General features: G+C 34.7%; 1 protein-coding gene across 7 annotated transcripts in view; it reads left to right on the forward strand.

Moving 5' to 3' along the window:
* The window catches only part of EXOC6B (exocyst complex component 6B), a 563,953-nt gene that overhangs the window by 323,293 nt on the left and 226,308 nt on the right, over nt 1-14,352 (forward strand). For 5 of the 7 annotated variants that reach the window (XR_011236208.1, XM_069494964.1, XM_069494962.1 and 2 more), the window contains one exon: nt 9,410-9,544. The exons of the other annotated variants lie outside the window; for them this stretch is intronic. Coding sequence is in view for 4 of the 5 variants with exons in the window: in XM_069494964.1 (XP_069351065.1) it covers nt 9,410-9,544 (135 nt within the window). In the remaining variant the exon portion in view is untranslated. The remainder of the gene's footprint in view (nt 1-9,409; nt 9,545-14,352) is intronic. 7 annotated transcript variants of the gene reach the window in all.

The following is a 14,352-nucleotide window of genomic DNA, read 5'->3' on the forward strand; positions in this document are numbered from 1 at the left end:
TCTATCATGCTTTTCTTGATAGGCTCCTAATGGTAAAAGTACAAAATGAAATCTCTGTTCTTTTCTTTGGTCACTTTTGAAAAATCTATTATTTTTTCTAAAAAGTCACTTCCCCGCCCCCCCTTCTTTCATTATTTTCACCAGGTTAAGTGGTTTTCCTTTCTGAAGTTGTTGGAATTTGTGTTACTTACCACTGATCGTATAAAAAAAATTTTCATTTGAGAACATAGTCAAATCAGGTTCCTATCCAAATAAATGGATATATCCAAATAAATGTTTATATACAACATAGAATATGAAGTCACATTTTTCCCACATCAATTGTTGATGCCAGGGATACTGGCACTCATAGTTCTTGATTGGTGTCAGACTCAGCTTTTGTTTTTGAGATATCTTATGTGTACGGATGGTAAATTACTCTTTATCAGCATCTAATCAGTTTGACAAAAGGACTAGGGATTTGGGATTGAGGAAACATGTGAGAAAGGCAATCCTCACATTTCTGAGGAAGTTTATGCACTCTCATAAAGAGAGGAAGGACATTGTACATATGTTGAGAATAGTATCTTAGCAAACTGAAAATTTGACCCATTGGTGTGTATTCTTAAAATTTAGAAAGAAGTAAAGTTTTTTTTTGTCTTGGAAATGCAGGGCTGCATAATAGCAATCAACCTGTCATTCACTGGAAGTTATAGTGCCAAAAGAGAGAACTTAGAAGAATCTTTTTTCATAGGGAAAGGGAAAGGCTGTTGGCTATTTGTTTTACCTAAAGAGGTGGCGTGGTTTGAAAGTCAGTTGCTCTAGGAAAAATTAACATTTTCAAATGTACACTGTCAAAGATTATGGTGACTTATATTTTGAAAGGATCACATTGACCATGGTACTGAGAATAAACTGTAGGGTGGAAACAGGGAGACCAGTTAGGGGGTTATGACAATAATCCAGTGAGATTTGATAGAAGCCTGAGTGGTAGCCATGGACGATGAAAAGATTTTAAATGTAGAGCCAGCATGTTTTCCTGATGATTGATTGTAAAAGAAGAAAGAAAGTGAGAAGTTGAAGATAATTCCAAGATTTTTTGACTTGAGCAACTAAAAGGCTGTATATACCATGAACTATGATGGAAAAAACTTTAGAGCTAAATTTCGGGTGGGGGCCGATTAGGAATTCAATATTGGACATATTCAATTTATAGTATTTATTAGACATACAGGCTGAGATATTGAATAAACAGTTGTACATAGGAATTTAGAGTTTGGGAGAGAGATTTGGTCTGGAGATAAAAATATGGAAGCACATAAATAATATTTATAACCACACAACTGGGTAATATCACTAAGGGAATGAATAAAGATTCATTTATTATAAGAAGAGAGGAGAGGGGAGGGGAGGGGAGAGGAAGAGAGAAGAGGATGAAGGACTAAACTCTTGGGCACTCTAATATTAAGAAGTCAGGAGAGAAGAGGAACTAGCAAAGGAGATACGGAAAGAGCCACCAGGGAAGTAGGAAAAAAACAAAAACAGAAGAGGATAGTGTCCTGGAAGCCAAATAGAGAAAGTATATGAAGAAGGAGGGAGTGATCAACTATGACAAATACTGCTGACAGATAAGATGAAGATTAAGAATTACCATTGGATTTAGCAACTTGGAGTAAGTTGTGACCTTGATGAGAGCACTTTTAATATTTATGTAATTTAAATATGAAATGTCCGATTTCAAATCAAAAGTGTAGTTTATTCTATCTCAAACAAGATGCAGTACAATTAATCAAAGTATGTGTCTAAATTATTGACATGGTTTTTTCCATCTTAATGGTAGCTTGTTTATGCCAGCAGCGAAGAAGCCTGGAGAGCGAGTGGCAATGAAATCGTGAAAGGTCTTTTCCACAGCTTGTTGAGAATTGAATATTTTTCCTTGCAAGAAGTGGTCCAAAGCCTGGAAGAAGTGGTAGTCAGTTGGATCAAGGCCTGGTGAATATATTAGATGATGACAGAGTTTCCAAGTCCAGCTTCTGTAGTTGGAACAGTGTTGTTTGTGTGACATGTGGTCCAGTGTTATCTTGCAAGAGGATTGGCCAGCCTCTCGACCAATCTCGGCTGCTTAATCACAAGCGTCCTCATCATTTTGTCCAAATGGTTGCAGTAGACATCTGCTGTAATCAATTGACCAGGTTTCATGAAGCTGTAGTGGATAATACCAGCCCTGAACCACCAAGCAGACACCATTAGATTTTTTGATGAATATTTGGTTTTGGACTGCATTTTGGCACTTCATCTTTATCCAGCCATTGTACCAAAAACTTGCAATTGTCGAAAATAGTCTATTTTGCATCACATGTAATAATACAGTGTAGAAATGGTTTGCCTTTATGTTGTGACAGCAAAGAAAGGCAAGCTTCAAGACAATTTCTCTTTGATGCTTGTTTAATTCATGTGGAACCCATCTATCCAGCTTCTTTACCTTGCTGATTTGTTTCAAATGGTCCAATATTGTTGGAATAGTAACATCAAACCTTGTTGCTAATTCATGCGTAGGTTGAGATGAATTCGCTTCCACTACCGCTTTTAGCTCATCATCATCCACCTTAGTCTCAGGTCAGTCACATGGCTCATTTTCAAGATTAAAATCACAAGAATGGAACTTCTCAAACCATCAACATACTGTGCATTTATTAGCCATATCCTTTACAAACACTTTGTTGATATTTCGAGCTGTCTACACTACATTGGTTCCACGGTGGAACTCATATTTGAAAATAACATGAATTTTTGACTTTTCCATGGTTTTACAAAAATTGCTATCAAAAAAAAAAAAAAGAAAGATAATCACAAGCCAAAAAGTGCATTTGAAAGACTGAGGATGTATCTTCACAATAAAAATAAAACAAGAAATGTCAAAGTGAAATCTCAGGGATATTAACTGTCAAACTTAGTACTTAAGGAAATCGGACATTTCATACTTAATAACCTTAATAAAATGGTGGTGGGAAACTCCTGATGGAGTAGATTTGAAAGAGAATGGGTCCTATAGAGAAGAATTTCAAATAATTTATGTAGATACTACCTCCTAAGAAGGTGAGTGTAAGCTTCGTGACTTGTTTCCAAAAAGTGGAGTGTGGAAGGAGGGAAAAAGTAACTTTGCAGTGAGAAACCTGACAAATACCAGTTCCATCAAATGATCAAGGTTAACATTGTCAGTGACAAATTATGTTGTTAGTGTGTACCTTTGATGAGAGGGCAATTTGCCTCTGTGGTCTCCCTCCCAAAACCCACAACTTCAGTTTAACCATGAGAAGAACATTAACCAAACACAAATTGAAAGACATTCTATAACATACCTGACCAGTACTCCTTAAAACTGTTAGTGTCGTCAAAACGAAGGAGAGTCTGAGAAACTGTCACAGACCAGAGGAGGCTGAGGAGATGTGATGAGTAAATGTAATATGTTATCTTGGATGGGGTCCTGAAGTAGATGAAGAACATTAGGGGAAAACTAGTGAAATATAAATAAAGTGTGACGTTCAGTTAGTAATGTACCATTGTTGGTTCCTTTATTGTGGCAAGTTATGGTACCATGTACCATATGTACATAGTGTATACCATAGTAACATGAGATGTTAACAGGAGAAGCTGGATGAGTATATGGGAACTCTTAGCAACTTTTTAATAAATATAAATATAAAAATATCCTAAAATCAAGAGTTTATATAAATAAAAAAAATTAAAGAATGGGAAGAGAGGAATTGGAGATAGAAAATATAAGACAGCTCTTTTGGAGAATTTTGTTACAAAGAAAAGGAAGGAAATGGGGTGGTAACTGGCAGGGGAAGTGGGTTAAGACAAGGTTTTTAGTTTTATTTTTTAATGGGAGAAATTACAGCATATTATTTAGGATGGAAATGATACAGTGGAGAGCAAAAACACTGATGCACTTTCTCCTAGAAAGTGCAAAATCTCTGGAGTACTGTTATTGCATAGAGAGTTTGGGATCTAATACACAACTAAAGCCACTGGTGTTAGGTAGTGTCAAGTTTGCCTCTGGTAACAGATAAGAATCAGAGTATATGGATGCAAATGGTAGTGGTTGGAATATGTTATGGTGGCAGGCTCCAAAGGCTCAATTTTCCCAGTGAAAGCAAGGTCTTTAGCTGAAAGCGGGGATGGGACAGCAAGTGTGGGAGTTGAAGGAGAAAGATGTGATGTAGTCCTCTGAGGGCATGGGAAAGAAAATTGATTTGTGCTAGATAATGTGATTATTTGGTATCATTTAATGCCCATTCTTTACTAGTTGATTTGAATTAAATTGAGACTAGCCAGCATGATTGCGTATTTCCTCAAACCATATTTAGCTGGAAGCTATAATGAATTAGTTCATACCAAAACTAGTTCTCAGGCATTGAGTACATATTAAACCTTATACTTTATTATTTATATTAGTATTTATATTTAGCTATTTATAATATATTTATTATTTCTTTGGTATAACATTAGTATTATCCCAATTTTAAGATGAAAGATAGTGAATAATTTTGCTTAAGGCCAATCAGTAAGTAGTTTGAAATAAAATTTGAGATAAGTTTGGAAATGTTTTCTTTTAAAATAAGATTTGAAATAAGCTTTGAAATTAGATTTTTAAAAAATTCTTGGGCCAGGTGAGGTGGCTTATGCCTGTAATCCTAGCACTTTTGGGAGGCCAAGGCAGGAGGATCACTTGAGGCCAGGAGTTCAAGACCATCCTAAGCAAGAGTGAGACCCCATCTCTACAAAATGGAAAAATCAGCCAGGCATGGTGGCACATGCCTGTACCCCAGCTACTTGGGAGGCTGAGGCCGGAGGATCTCTTAAGCCCAGGAGTTTGAGGTTGAGCTATGATGACACCATTGTACTTGCCTGGGTGACAGAGCAAGACCCTGTCTTGAAAAAATTCAAATTCTAATCTTTGCTGTTTTCATACTATGTTAATTTTAAAGTATCAGTGTCACGGAGAGAAAGAAAATAAACCAGTTTATTAATCTCAGAATATAAGAGAGTTAGTTAATTTGAACGAAAGTTTTAACATGAATCAAAGGAAATTCTCCTTCTTTGTGAACAGTGTATTGATAGAAAGCCTTAAGATATAAATAGGATTAAAGAGAATTTGTATAATATAGATAGAGCAAAATTATATCTTTACTTTAAATTCCTTCTAAAATGTCATTTCCTTAAAGAAGTCTTTTTGGACCATCTTATCTCAAAATAACTGAGACCTATCATCACCGTGTAGCTCCTTAGCGTCACTTCTGTTCACAGTGCTTATTATAGTATAAATATTATACTATATGTTTATATGTATGTGTTTACCATAATCTTTATGAGGCCAGAGACCTTGTCTCTCCAGGGTACAACTGTGGATTGCTGTATCCCAATCCCTTGGCTCGTAGGAGGTTCTTAATTGATGAAAGAAAGAAGAAAGAAAGAAAGAAAGAAAGAGAGAGAGAAAGAAAGAAAGAGAGAGAGAGAGAGAAAGAAAGAAAGGGCAGGTCAGTTCTTAGGGTAAAATTTAAAGTAGTTCAGATTTCCTGTTAGTGATACTATATTGGGTATGTATGTTTTTATGATCATAATGGTGCCCCAGGAGACGTGAAGAAATGACCAAGGCTTTGCATTCATTCTTTGTTTTTGTATAATTTAGATTGATGACTATATGACTATATTATTATTTATTAATATCTCCCACATACTACTTACCTCCACTCCCTGTTATTATCAGTTATGATATTATTCACATTGTTAAAATGTTTTATACTTAAGTCTTGTCAAATATAAGTTTTGTACTAGACCTTGGAATTTGGAACTAGTAGTTTCATGTATTTTGGTATTGTAGGTATTTATTCATAGAGATGTTATAAAATGAATAGTTTACAAAGTTTTTTGTACCCTGACTGGGGTGAAATGGAGATCAAATCCCTTAATGTCTTACGGATAGCTCATTTTTGTGAGTGAGAACAAACGCTAATATTTAGTTCTTTGTCATCTTGCAAATATAACAGTTGAGAGGCACTGATGGTGTGGATAGGAGTGTGACTTCTCGTTTTCTTGCTTTGAATTAGTCCTTTTGAAGCTTAATTGTATTGAATTTTCTTCTTTTGGAAACATGCTAATAGCAGCTCTGGTAATAATATAAGCAGATGTGTACACCTCAAAAGTAATTTATAGTTGAGAATGGAAATCTCTTCTTGGAATTTAGGTCTTAGTTTTGACCTTTGGAAGATGATGACATTTTCTTTTCTGGAGTTTGTCAAGAATAGAACATCTGTCATCATGGTTCAGGTTTCACGGGGGTGTCTGGAGCAGGTTTGGAGGAGAAATGACCTCCACAGTGTATTCTGTGCCTTTCTCAATAGATTCTGTCTGATGTGGGGAAGGAGAGACAGAAAAATTTTCTAATTCTTAATGGTTTTTAACTTAAATGATTTCTTTCATTTAGTTGTGAGAAGTGGTTGTTTGCTTTATAGTATTCTTTTTTTGGACGGTTCTCATAGAATTTTATATAAGAGATGACAAATATCTGATCTGTTGTAGTTTCATGTCCTTGAAACTATGTTCAGGACAGTTTGGATTGCTGCAGTGGTATAGTTTGTAAGATTGGGAAGTAAGGGTTAAAAATATTATCAAAGGAGCTAAAATTCTGATGGAAGTTGATATCTGAAATTGCTTTATTTCATCCTTAAGTTCAAAATTACCCCCCAAATTCTGGCTTTACATTTGTAAATGCCCTTGTAAGGATTTTGGTAGCTGTCATTCAGGAGTAGAGATCACTTAGACCTCATTAACAGACAATATTCCCTCTGAAAATGACATGGTATCTACTGTAATCCTAGAGTGTTTTAATAGTCTATTCTATGCTCAGCAATGAAACATTTCAAAAGTGACTGACAGCCAATTGATGTAATTCATGTTGATCTTTTGTGTTGACAGATCTCTAAAAAGTCATGGGAAATTACTACTGTACCCAGTGAAGCCGCCTCCTTTTTTTCTTTAACTGCCAATATCCTGCAAAACAGGCCAATTTTCTCTTTGACTGCCACTGTTTTTTATTTCAATAACATGACACGATTCCTCCTTATTATTAGGATTTCTTTTGATAGACTGAATGTGTTCCCTATAGGTAATGCTAATTTTAAAATAGAAATTTTTCAGTTCTCCAAATTAACCCTCTTAATTTTCTGACTTCCACATCAAGACAACCTTGCCAGTAGCCACATTCCCACTCACGAAGAAGAATGATTTAATTTAGACAATTTAAATGATTTTAGTTCTCATCTGAAGGAGAAAATGATAAAAGGAAAAAGGTGATGAATTGCTTATTTTGTTGACTATTTTTCCCTAAAGCACTCTAAAGTTAAAATGTTGATGTTTTGGATAATTTTTTAGGAGACAGTAATCTTGTGTCCAAAACTCAAAGTCTCTAAGTTCAAACTGTTACTAAAGCATTATCATTATGAGTTGACATATATTGTGTGAAAATGAACTGTGTGCTTTAACCCTATGTTGTGGAGTTGGTTAAGAATATACTTTCTGATTGTAGTCTTATTTGTATTTTTTATTAATATTCCACAGCATGATACAATGATTCTTCTGAAGTATAATCCCAACCTTTAAATTTGTTTTTAAATATCATTGTTTGTAAACACGTGTAGTACCTGTCTTCATCTTTAGTTCCAGTTTCTCCTTTGTGTCATCTACCCACCCTCCCCCTGCTCACTATCTCACTAGAGTAAAACAAGATCTACATTTGTCCATAACCTTATACACCACAAGTCTGCCTGCCACAACCCTGCCACCAGACATATTCTTGTGAAAATGAAAAATTAAAGATGTAGAAAGGAGAGACAAAAAAAGATTTCATTCTGTTTCCTTTACGTATTTCTTTTATACTTTGGGGAATATGGGTAGTTTCATAGTTAAGAAATAAGTAGTAGGTACCATTTTTTTTTTCTCTTTTCATTTTCTACAGCGAGTAGAATCAAATATGGAAAGGTCTAGTTGATGGCAGAGCCAGAATCTGATATTTCAGCCTAATGTACACAAACTTGCAGCACTCCAGGGCCGCCATCTTACGCTCATGCTAGAAAGCACTGGAAGAAATCATTTAGATAAGTCCATAATTTGAAGTTAGATGACTTCGATTTGAGTATTAGTTTCATTTAGGTTATATGATCTAGAGAAAATCACTTCATTTTCATTTCTGTTATGATAAAATGGAAGTTATGATTATGTCCATTTAACCACTTCTCCAGGTTTATAGGAAGACAGTGTAAGAAAATGAATTGTGAAGTTCTTTACAAATGTTTATTATATACAGACAATAACAGTTATTCTTCCTTATCCTCCTCCTCAACTAATTTATAGAAGATAACTTTTTATCTTACCAGTAACGTCTTTTTTTAAGGAGCTCTTCTGTATGAGAAAAGGGAAATAGTGTTAACAACAGAATATTTATTTATGTAAACATACTTAGGGGGTACAAATGGTTTTTTGTTCCATGGATGCATTGTATAGTGGAGAAGTCTAGGCTTTTAGTGTACCCGTCACTTTACTAGTGTACATTGTACCCAATAGGTAATTTTTCATTCCCCACCACCCTTCCTCTTCTGAGTCTCCACTGTTCATATGTTGCTCTGTCTGAGTGCATAGCCATTGCTTAGCTCCCACTTATAAGTGAGAACATGCAGTGTTTGGTTTTTTGTTCCTAGGTTACTTCACTTGGGATAATGGCCTCCAGTTCCATCCAAGAACAACAAATATTTAATCCTCACAGTAACTCTGTGGGTTAGAAATTATTATTAACATTTTACAGACACAGAAACAGGCTTAGAAAAGTTAAGAAACTTTCCCAAGATCAGTAATTTATAAGTGGTTAAGTTCCTGGTTTCTGTGACTTCCATGCCCATGTTCTTTCTTCCATAAACTAACGTAGTTTGTTAATAAGCTGCAATCTATTCTATTAATAGCATCTCTCTGTTCATCATGCCTAATGTTGAAACTTCTTGTTGCCATTTAAGTTATTCTTGTTCTTTTAGTGGGAGTTCATTTATTTAATTCATTTAGCAATTATTTATTGGCAGGCACTGCACGAAACACTAGCAATTTCTCTTCTTAGTCTAGTCTTTTTTAAATAGAAGAAAACATGTTTAAAATAGAGTGACAAGTGTTCCCATAATAGGGGGAAATAGAAAATGTTTTGGGATGCCAGGAAAGTTTCAGGTAAGGGAGTAACAGGTAAGCCCATGCTTTACCATACCTGTTGCAGAATATGGATGGCCTTTGCCATCATGCCTTTCGTTGCCTTTTACCAGCAGATTCATATTGAGCCATTCATCCTGGAGTGAACAGTCAAATGACTTTTACATGTGCTTATTATTTCCAGCTGGTCCAGATTATTATCAATACGACACACTTGGAGAAATCCTGTAAGTACTTGGAGGAATTCATCACCAATATCACTAATGTGCTTCCAGAGACAGTTCACACCACCAAGCTCTATGGAACCACAACTTTTAAGGTGAGAGCCCCTAGAGTACTGCGGAACTGCTTCTGGTGTGCATACTCTGAGGCATTCTACTGAACATGGCTTTGTTTCTGCAGGATGATTTACAACATGCTCTTGAGAATAAGTACTTACCATGGTTTTTGTTTCCCTTCTCTATTTTCTTAGAAAAACAAATATCAGTACTAGTTTTGGGGTGTTTAAACTAAAAAACAAAACAAAACAAACAAAAAATACACTATAACTATGTCCTCTAAACTGTTCCCTATATTTTGTACATGAAAATCACCATTTCCTAAGTTGACCCTCAACACAGTCAAGAATTCTTAAGTATGATCTAGATAATTGTGGTTATGGCTGATATCAATATTAGTTAAAATTTCCTACTTAGCTATCCCCTCCTCTCTGTATCCTGTGACCAATTTTTTAGTCTTACTTTTTAGTGAGGACTTTCTGTCCCTTGCTATTACAGTTAGCAATTTTATGATAATCTCACAAGGATGCAGCATTAGTTTTGTCTAGTATTGGATCAAATGGGGAAAAAATGACGTTCTTGTAGAGCGAAAGGATAGATAGTAGATGAGTTTCTGGAGGGTAAATGCCTTAACTTAGAAGAGCCTTAATAAGCTTAAACTTTATATTGCCATGTGAGCTTTAAATGGGTATTAAGCACAAAAAGCAACAAGGCAACATTTCAGGCATTAAAAAGATAGATCTAACTTATATGGTTTGAGTTTTTGTTTATGTTGTTGTTTTGAATGTTTTAGTTTTGAAACATATTCTGTGTCACCCTTTTGAAAACTGGAAGTTGATGTTAATTAAATATACAGTTGGAGAGTTGAAACCATGATTTATGTCCCCTAGTGTCTACTTTTCCCAATCCTTTTGTTCCCTTTCTCTATATTTTGGTACTTTCTTTTGAGAGTAGGCATAAGAGAGGAAATCCAATTTGATTCATACTGCTGTTGTATTTGAGAGGTAAAAATTGTTGGTATGACTTAACTATTCTTGTGTTGTGAGAAAAAAATACAATGTTGGACCACAAAATATTCTTTTTGTACTTATGTGATTAGGCCATCTGCTAGACTGAGTTACACATTTATTAAGTGACCATAGATTATTTGTTTTAAATTACCAATAAAATTGCTTAAAACAAAATTTATTTATTTATTTTTTTTTGTCATTAAGTCTTTTTATTAGGATTTCCTAATGCTTGCCCCATCCTCGTTTTGCAAGAGAACACAAACTCACCCTAAGTTTTAGGGAAAACAGTTTTATCTACCCAGATAAGAGGTAGAGTTAATTCTGTTAGAAAATCCTGAGATGTGGTTGGTTTGACAGCCCCAAACCTTGGTGCCTTCTAGACTCTGCTGTGGGGCTTGGGGCCTGTTCCCAGGAGACCCAGCCTCTCTGGTCTGGTGTGTGTGTGTCTGTCTGTCTGTCTGTCTGTCTAACAAAATTTATTATATATCATGTTATGTTTATAACTTCCAAATTTCTCAATAATGTGTAATTATATTAATAATGAGGCTCTTTCAGTGGGGAAAAGAATTATTTAATAAAGAGGCATGAGAATGAGTGCAAAAATATAATAAGAGCTTTAGGAGCTTCAGAATAACTAGGCACTTTGATAGGAATTATACTTACTCTTAAATACTAGAATTATTATGGAGCATGGACAATGACTTTATCAAAAACTTTTTCTGATTTTCTAGTTGCTTTTCTATAAAAGCCAAAATTTCTCCAGAAAAGAAAATGTGGAAGGTACTATATTTCAGTGTTAAGTAGGTAATAGGGAGTTAGGGAATTAGAATGTGAAGTTCATTTATGCTTTTCTATCATATGGTAACTATGTCATATCTACTGATATTCTTTCCCTGAACCCTTCTCAATTTTTTTTCTTTCAATGGCTTTTCAATTCACGTTCAGAAATCCTCCCAAAGGATTTTGTGTATTTTGTTATTGCTCCAGTGTGAAAAATGCTGAGGGAAAATTAAAGGCAGACAGGAAGCCATAGGGGTTGAATAGCCAGTTAAATACTTAGTAAAGGAGAAGTTCTGGAGACCACTAAAGGTCATGTTGACAGTGCTTATTGGAAACACTGATTGCCTAAAACACATTGAAAGTTTATTTTTACCAGGACTGTTTCAAACTAGCTAACTTAGAACTCAATATAAACATGGCAATTATAACAGCTACATGTTGTATATTTTCCTAAGCTACTGTTTTCAGAAAACTTTCCCTTGCAGATGGAAACCTTTATGCTTGAAAAGCGGCAAAATGAATCAAAAGGTCTTCAAGGTATTTTCTTGCAGAGTTCCCTCTTGTTTCTGCCATATGTGACATAATCAAGTTGGCATTCTTAGATTTCCTTATTCATAAGATTTTCCTTACTCTCTTACAAAAGAGAATGAAGGTGTTTATTAATTTACTCCATCACAAATATTGCTTACGTATCTACTATGTGACGTATCTAAGATTCTGGCAGATTCTCAGGGAGAGAGAGAGAGAGAGAGAGAAAAAGTACTTAGTTCCTGGACTTAGAGTTTATGATCTGCAGGAAAAACAGACACTGTACTAGAATAATCCATTCAATATATTCAATCTCTCACTGTTTAACAAGTTTTTATAAAGCATATTAGGCAATGCTATAGGCTTGAAAAAAATAGATGAGTCTCCTGACTTTACTGAGCTTATATTCTAATGAACTGATAGATGATAAACAAACAAAAAAAATCTAACATAATGTCAGGTAATGGTAAGAACTAGGAAAAAAATAAATGACCAAAATGAAATGTGAAAATGAATCATTTGGATTTCTGATAGATAAACATTCCTATCAAAGGGAACAGTGTGGTGGTAGGTACTTACATGTTCAAGGAATAGCATGGGGTCAGTCTGGCAGTGATGTATCTATCACTGGTGATGGTGGTGATAAGAGGCGAACTAGTCAGGAGTTAGATGATTTCTGGCCTTGTAGACCATAATAAATACTTTAGATTTTTTTGAAAGGGGATGTGAAGTCATCAGAAGATTGAGGGTCCCACTGATAATCAGATTTATCCTTTAATGGGTAATAATGGTTATCATGTGGAAAATAAATACACTGTAAATCAGTAAAAGTATAAGAGAGGAGTCCAATTGGGAGGCTATTATAGTAGTCCAGGTCAGAGCTAATGGTCACTTGGACCAGAGTGGTAACAAATATTTTTGAGGTCAAGATGGCAGGTCTTACTGTTGGATTGAGTATGGGGTTTTATGAGAAAGAGAGGAGTCAAGGATAATTCCAAGACTTTTGAACTGAGAAAACTGGATGAATATGGTACTATTTACTGAGATGGGGAACACTCGGATAATAATACATTTGGGGAGCAGGAGTAGAATCAAGACTTCTGTTTTTGACATACTAAGCTTGAGATATTTAGTTATCATCTTCATAGAGATATTAAGTTGGCAGGGCAAAATTGTAGGAGATAAAAATTTAGAATTCATCAGTGTAAACATGGTATTTAATGCCATAAGACTTTCTTTCTTCTGGGAATTGAGTATAAATAGAAAAAAGGTGTGAGGCTAGAGCTTCCTGGGACTTCAGCCTTGACAGATTCAAAAGAGAAAATTCCATAGAGGATGAGGTTCCAGCTTTGGTACCTCCAAGGAAGACTTCCCAAATAAGGGACAAGTTGGAATGGGTCTTGGGACTAGCAGAGGTTTCCAGGCAGAGAAAGGATGGGGAGGGAGTGAGGGCCATTTTAACTGCATGTACAAAGATGAAATGATAAAAGAAAGCCAGACGTGTTCAGGGTGGATAGAGTAAGGATGGCAGTGAGATATAGAAGTAGGTAAATGCCAACCTGTGAAGCACTTTGTTTTGTATTGATAGACAATTTGGATTTTATTATAAAGTCTGAAAGACTTTAAGCAAGGGTTATTGCATTTTAAAGAAGAAACATTCTGCTTTGCCTAATTAAAAGGAAGGAAGGAAGGAAGGAAGGGAGGAAGGGAAGGAAGGAATTAAGGAAAGGAAGGAAGAACTGAAAGAAGGAAGAATGAAAAGAAGGAAGGAAAGGAGAAGAAAAAAGGAGGGAGTAAATCACAATTACTCAAAATTCAGAATGAGAAGTTAAATACTTAGAAGACTTTGTGTAACTGTGTACTAATACATTTGAGGACCTCTAGGGAAATATATTACTAAAAGTGACTCAAAAAGATTGTAAAACCCAAATTGATTAATAACCATGAAAGAAATGAAAGCATTGTCAAAGACTTTAAAATAGGGAAAGGTCCAGAAGATTTCTTTTAGGCCTTTAAGAAATAGATAACTGCTGTATAACTTAAATTCTTTCAGATTATAGAGAAAAGTAAAGTATCTCAATTATTTTTTCAAAATTAGCATAAAATGATTCAAAATACCGAGAAACCACACTAAATTATCTGAACAATTAAAGGTAAATATTGATGCAAAAATCATACACATAAAATAAACAAAATCTAGAAGTACATACAGAAAATGAGGGATTAAAATAAAGTTAGGAATGCAAGGATGATTAGTATTAGAAAATCATAATCTGAACTTTTGTACTCCCATAAGAAGCTGAAATAAAAAAAAAGCACCTAAAAAATAAATAAATAAATAAATAAAAATAAAATGCCTTTTTCTAGTCAAATGATAGTGTATTGCAGTAAGCATTTATGGACTTTTTTTGGTAGATTAATGCAGAATACACTATCATAAAAAAAAATTATTCACTACTTTACAAGATCCAAGGAGAAAAAAATGTATGAGTATTTTGAAAATTACTGAAGAGTTATTTTGTATGTTAACA

This window comes from Eulemur rufifrons, chromosome 19, assembly GCF_041146395.1.
Source record: "Eulemur rufifrons isolate Redbay chromosome 19, OSU_ERuf_1, whole genome shotgun sequence".
In the NCBI taxonomy this organism is placed as follows: domain Eukaryota; kingdom Metazoa; phylum Chordata; class Mammalia; order Primates; family Lemuridae; genus Eulemur; species Eulemur rufifrons.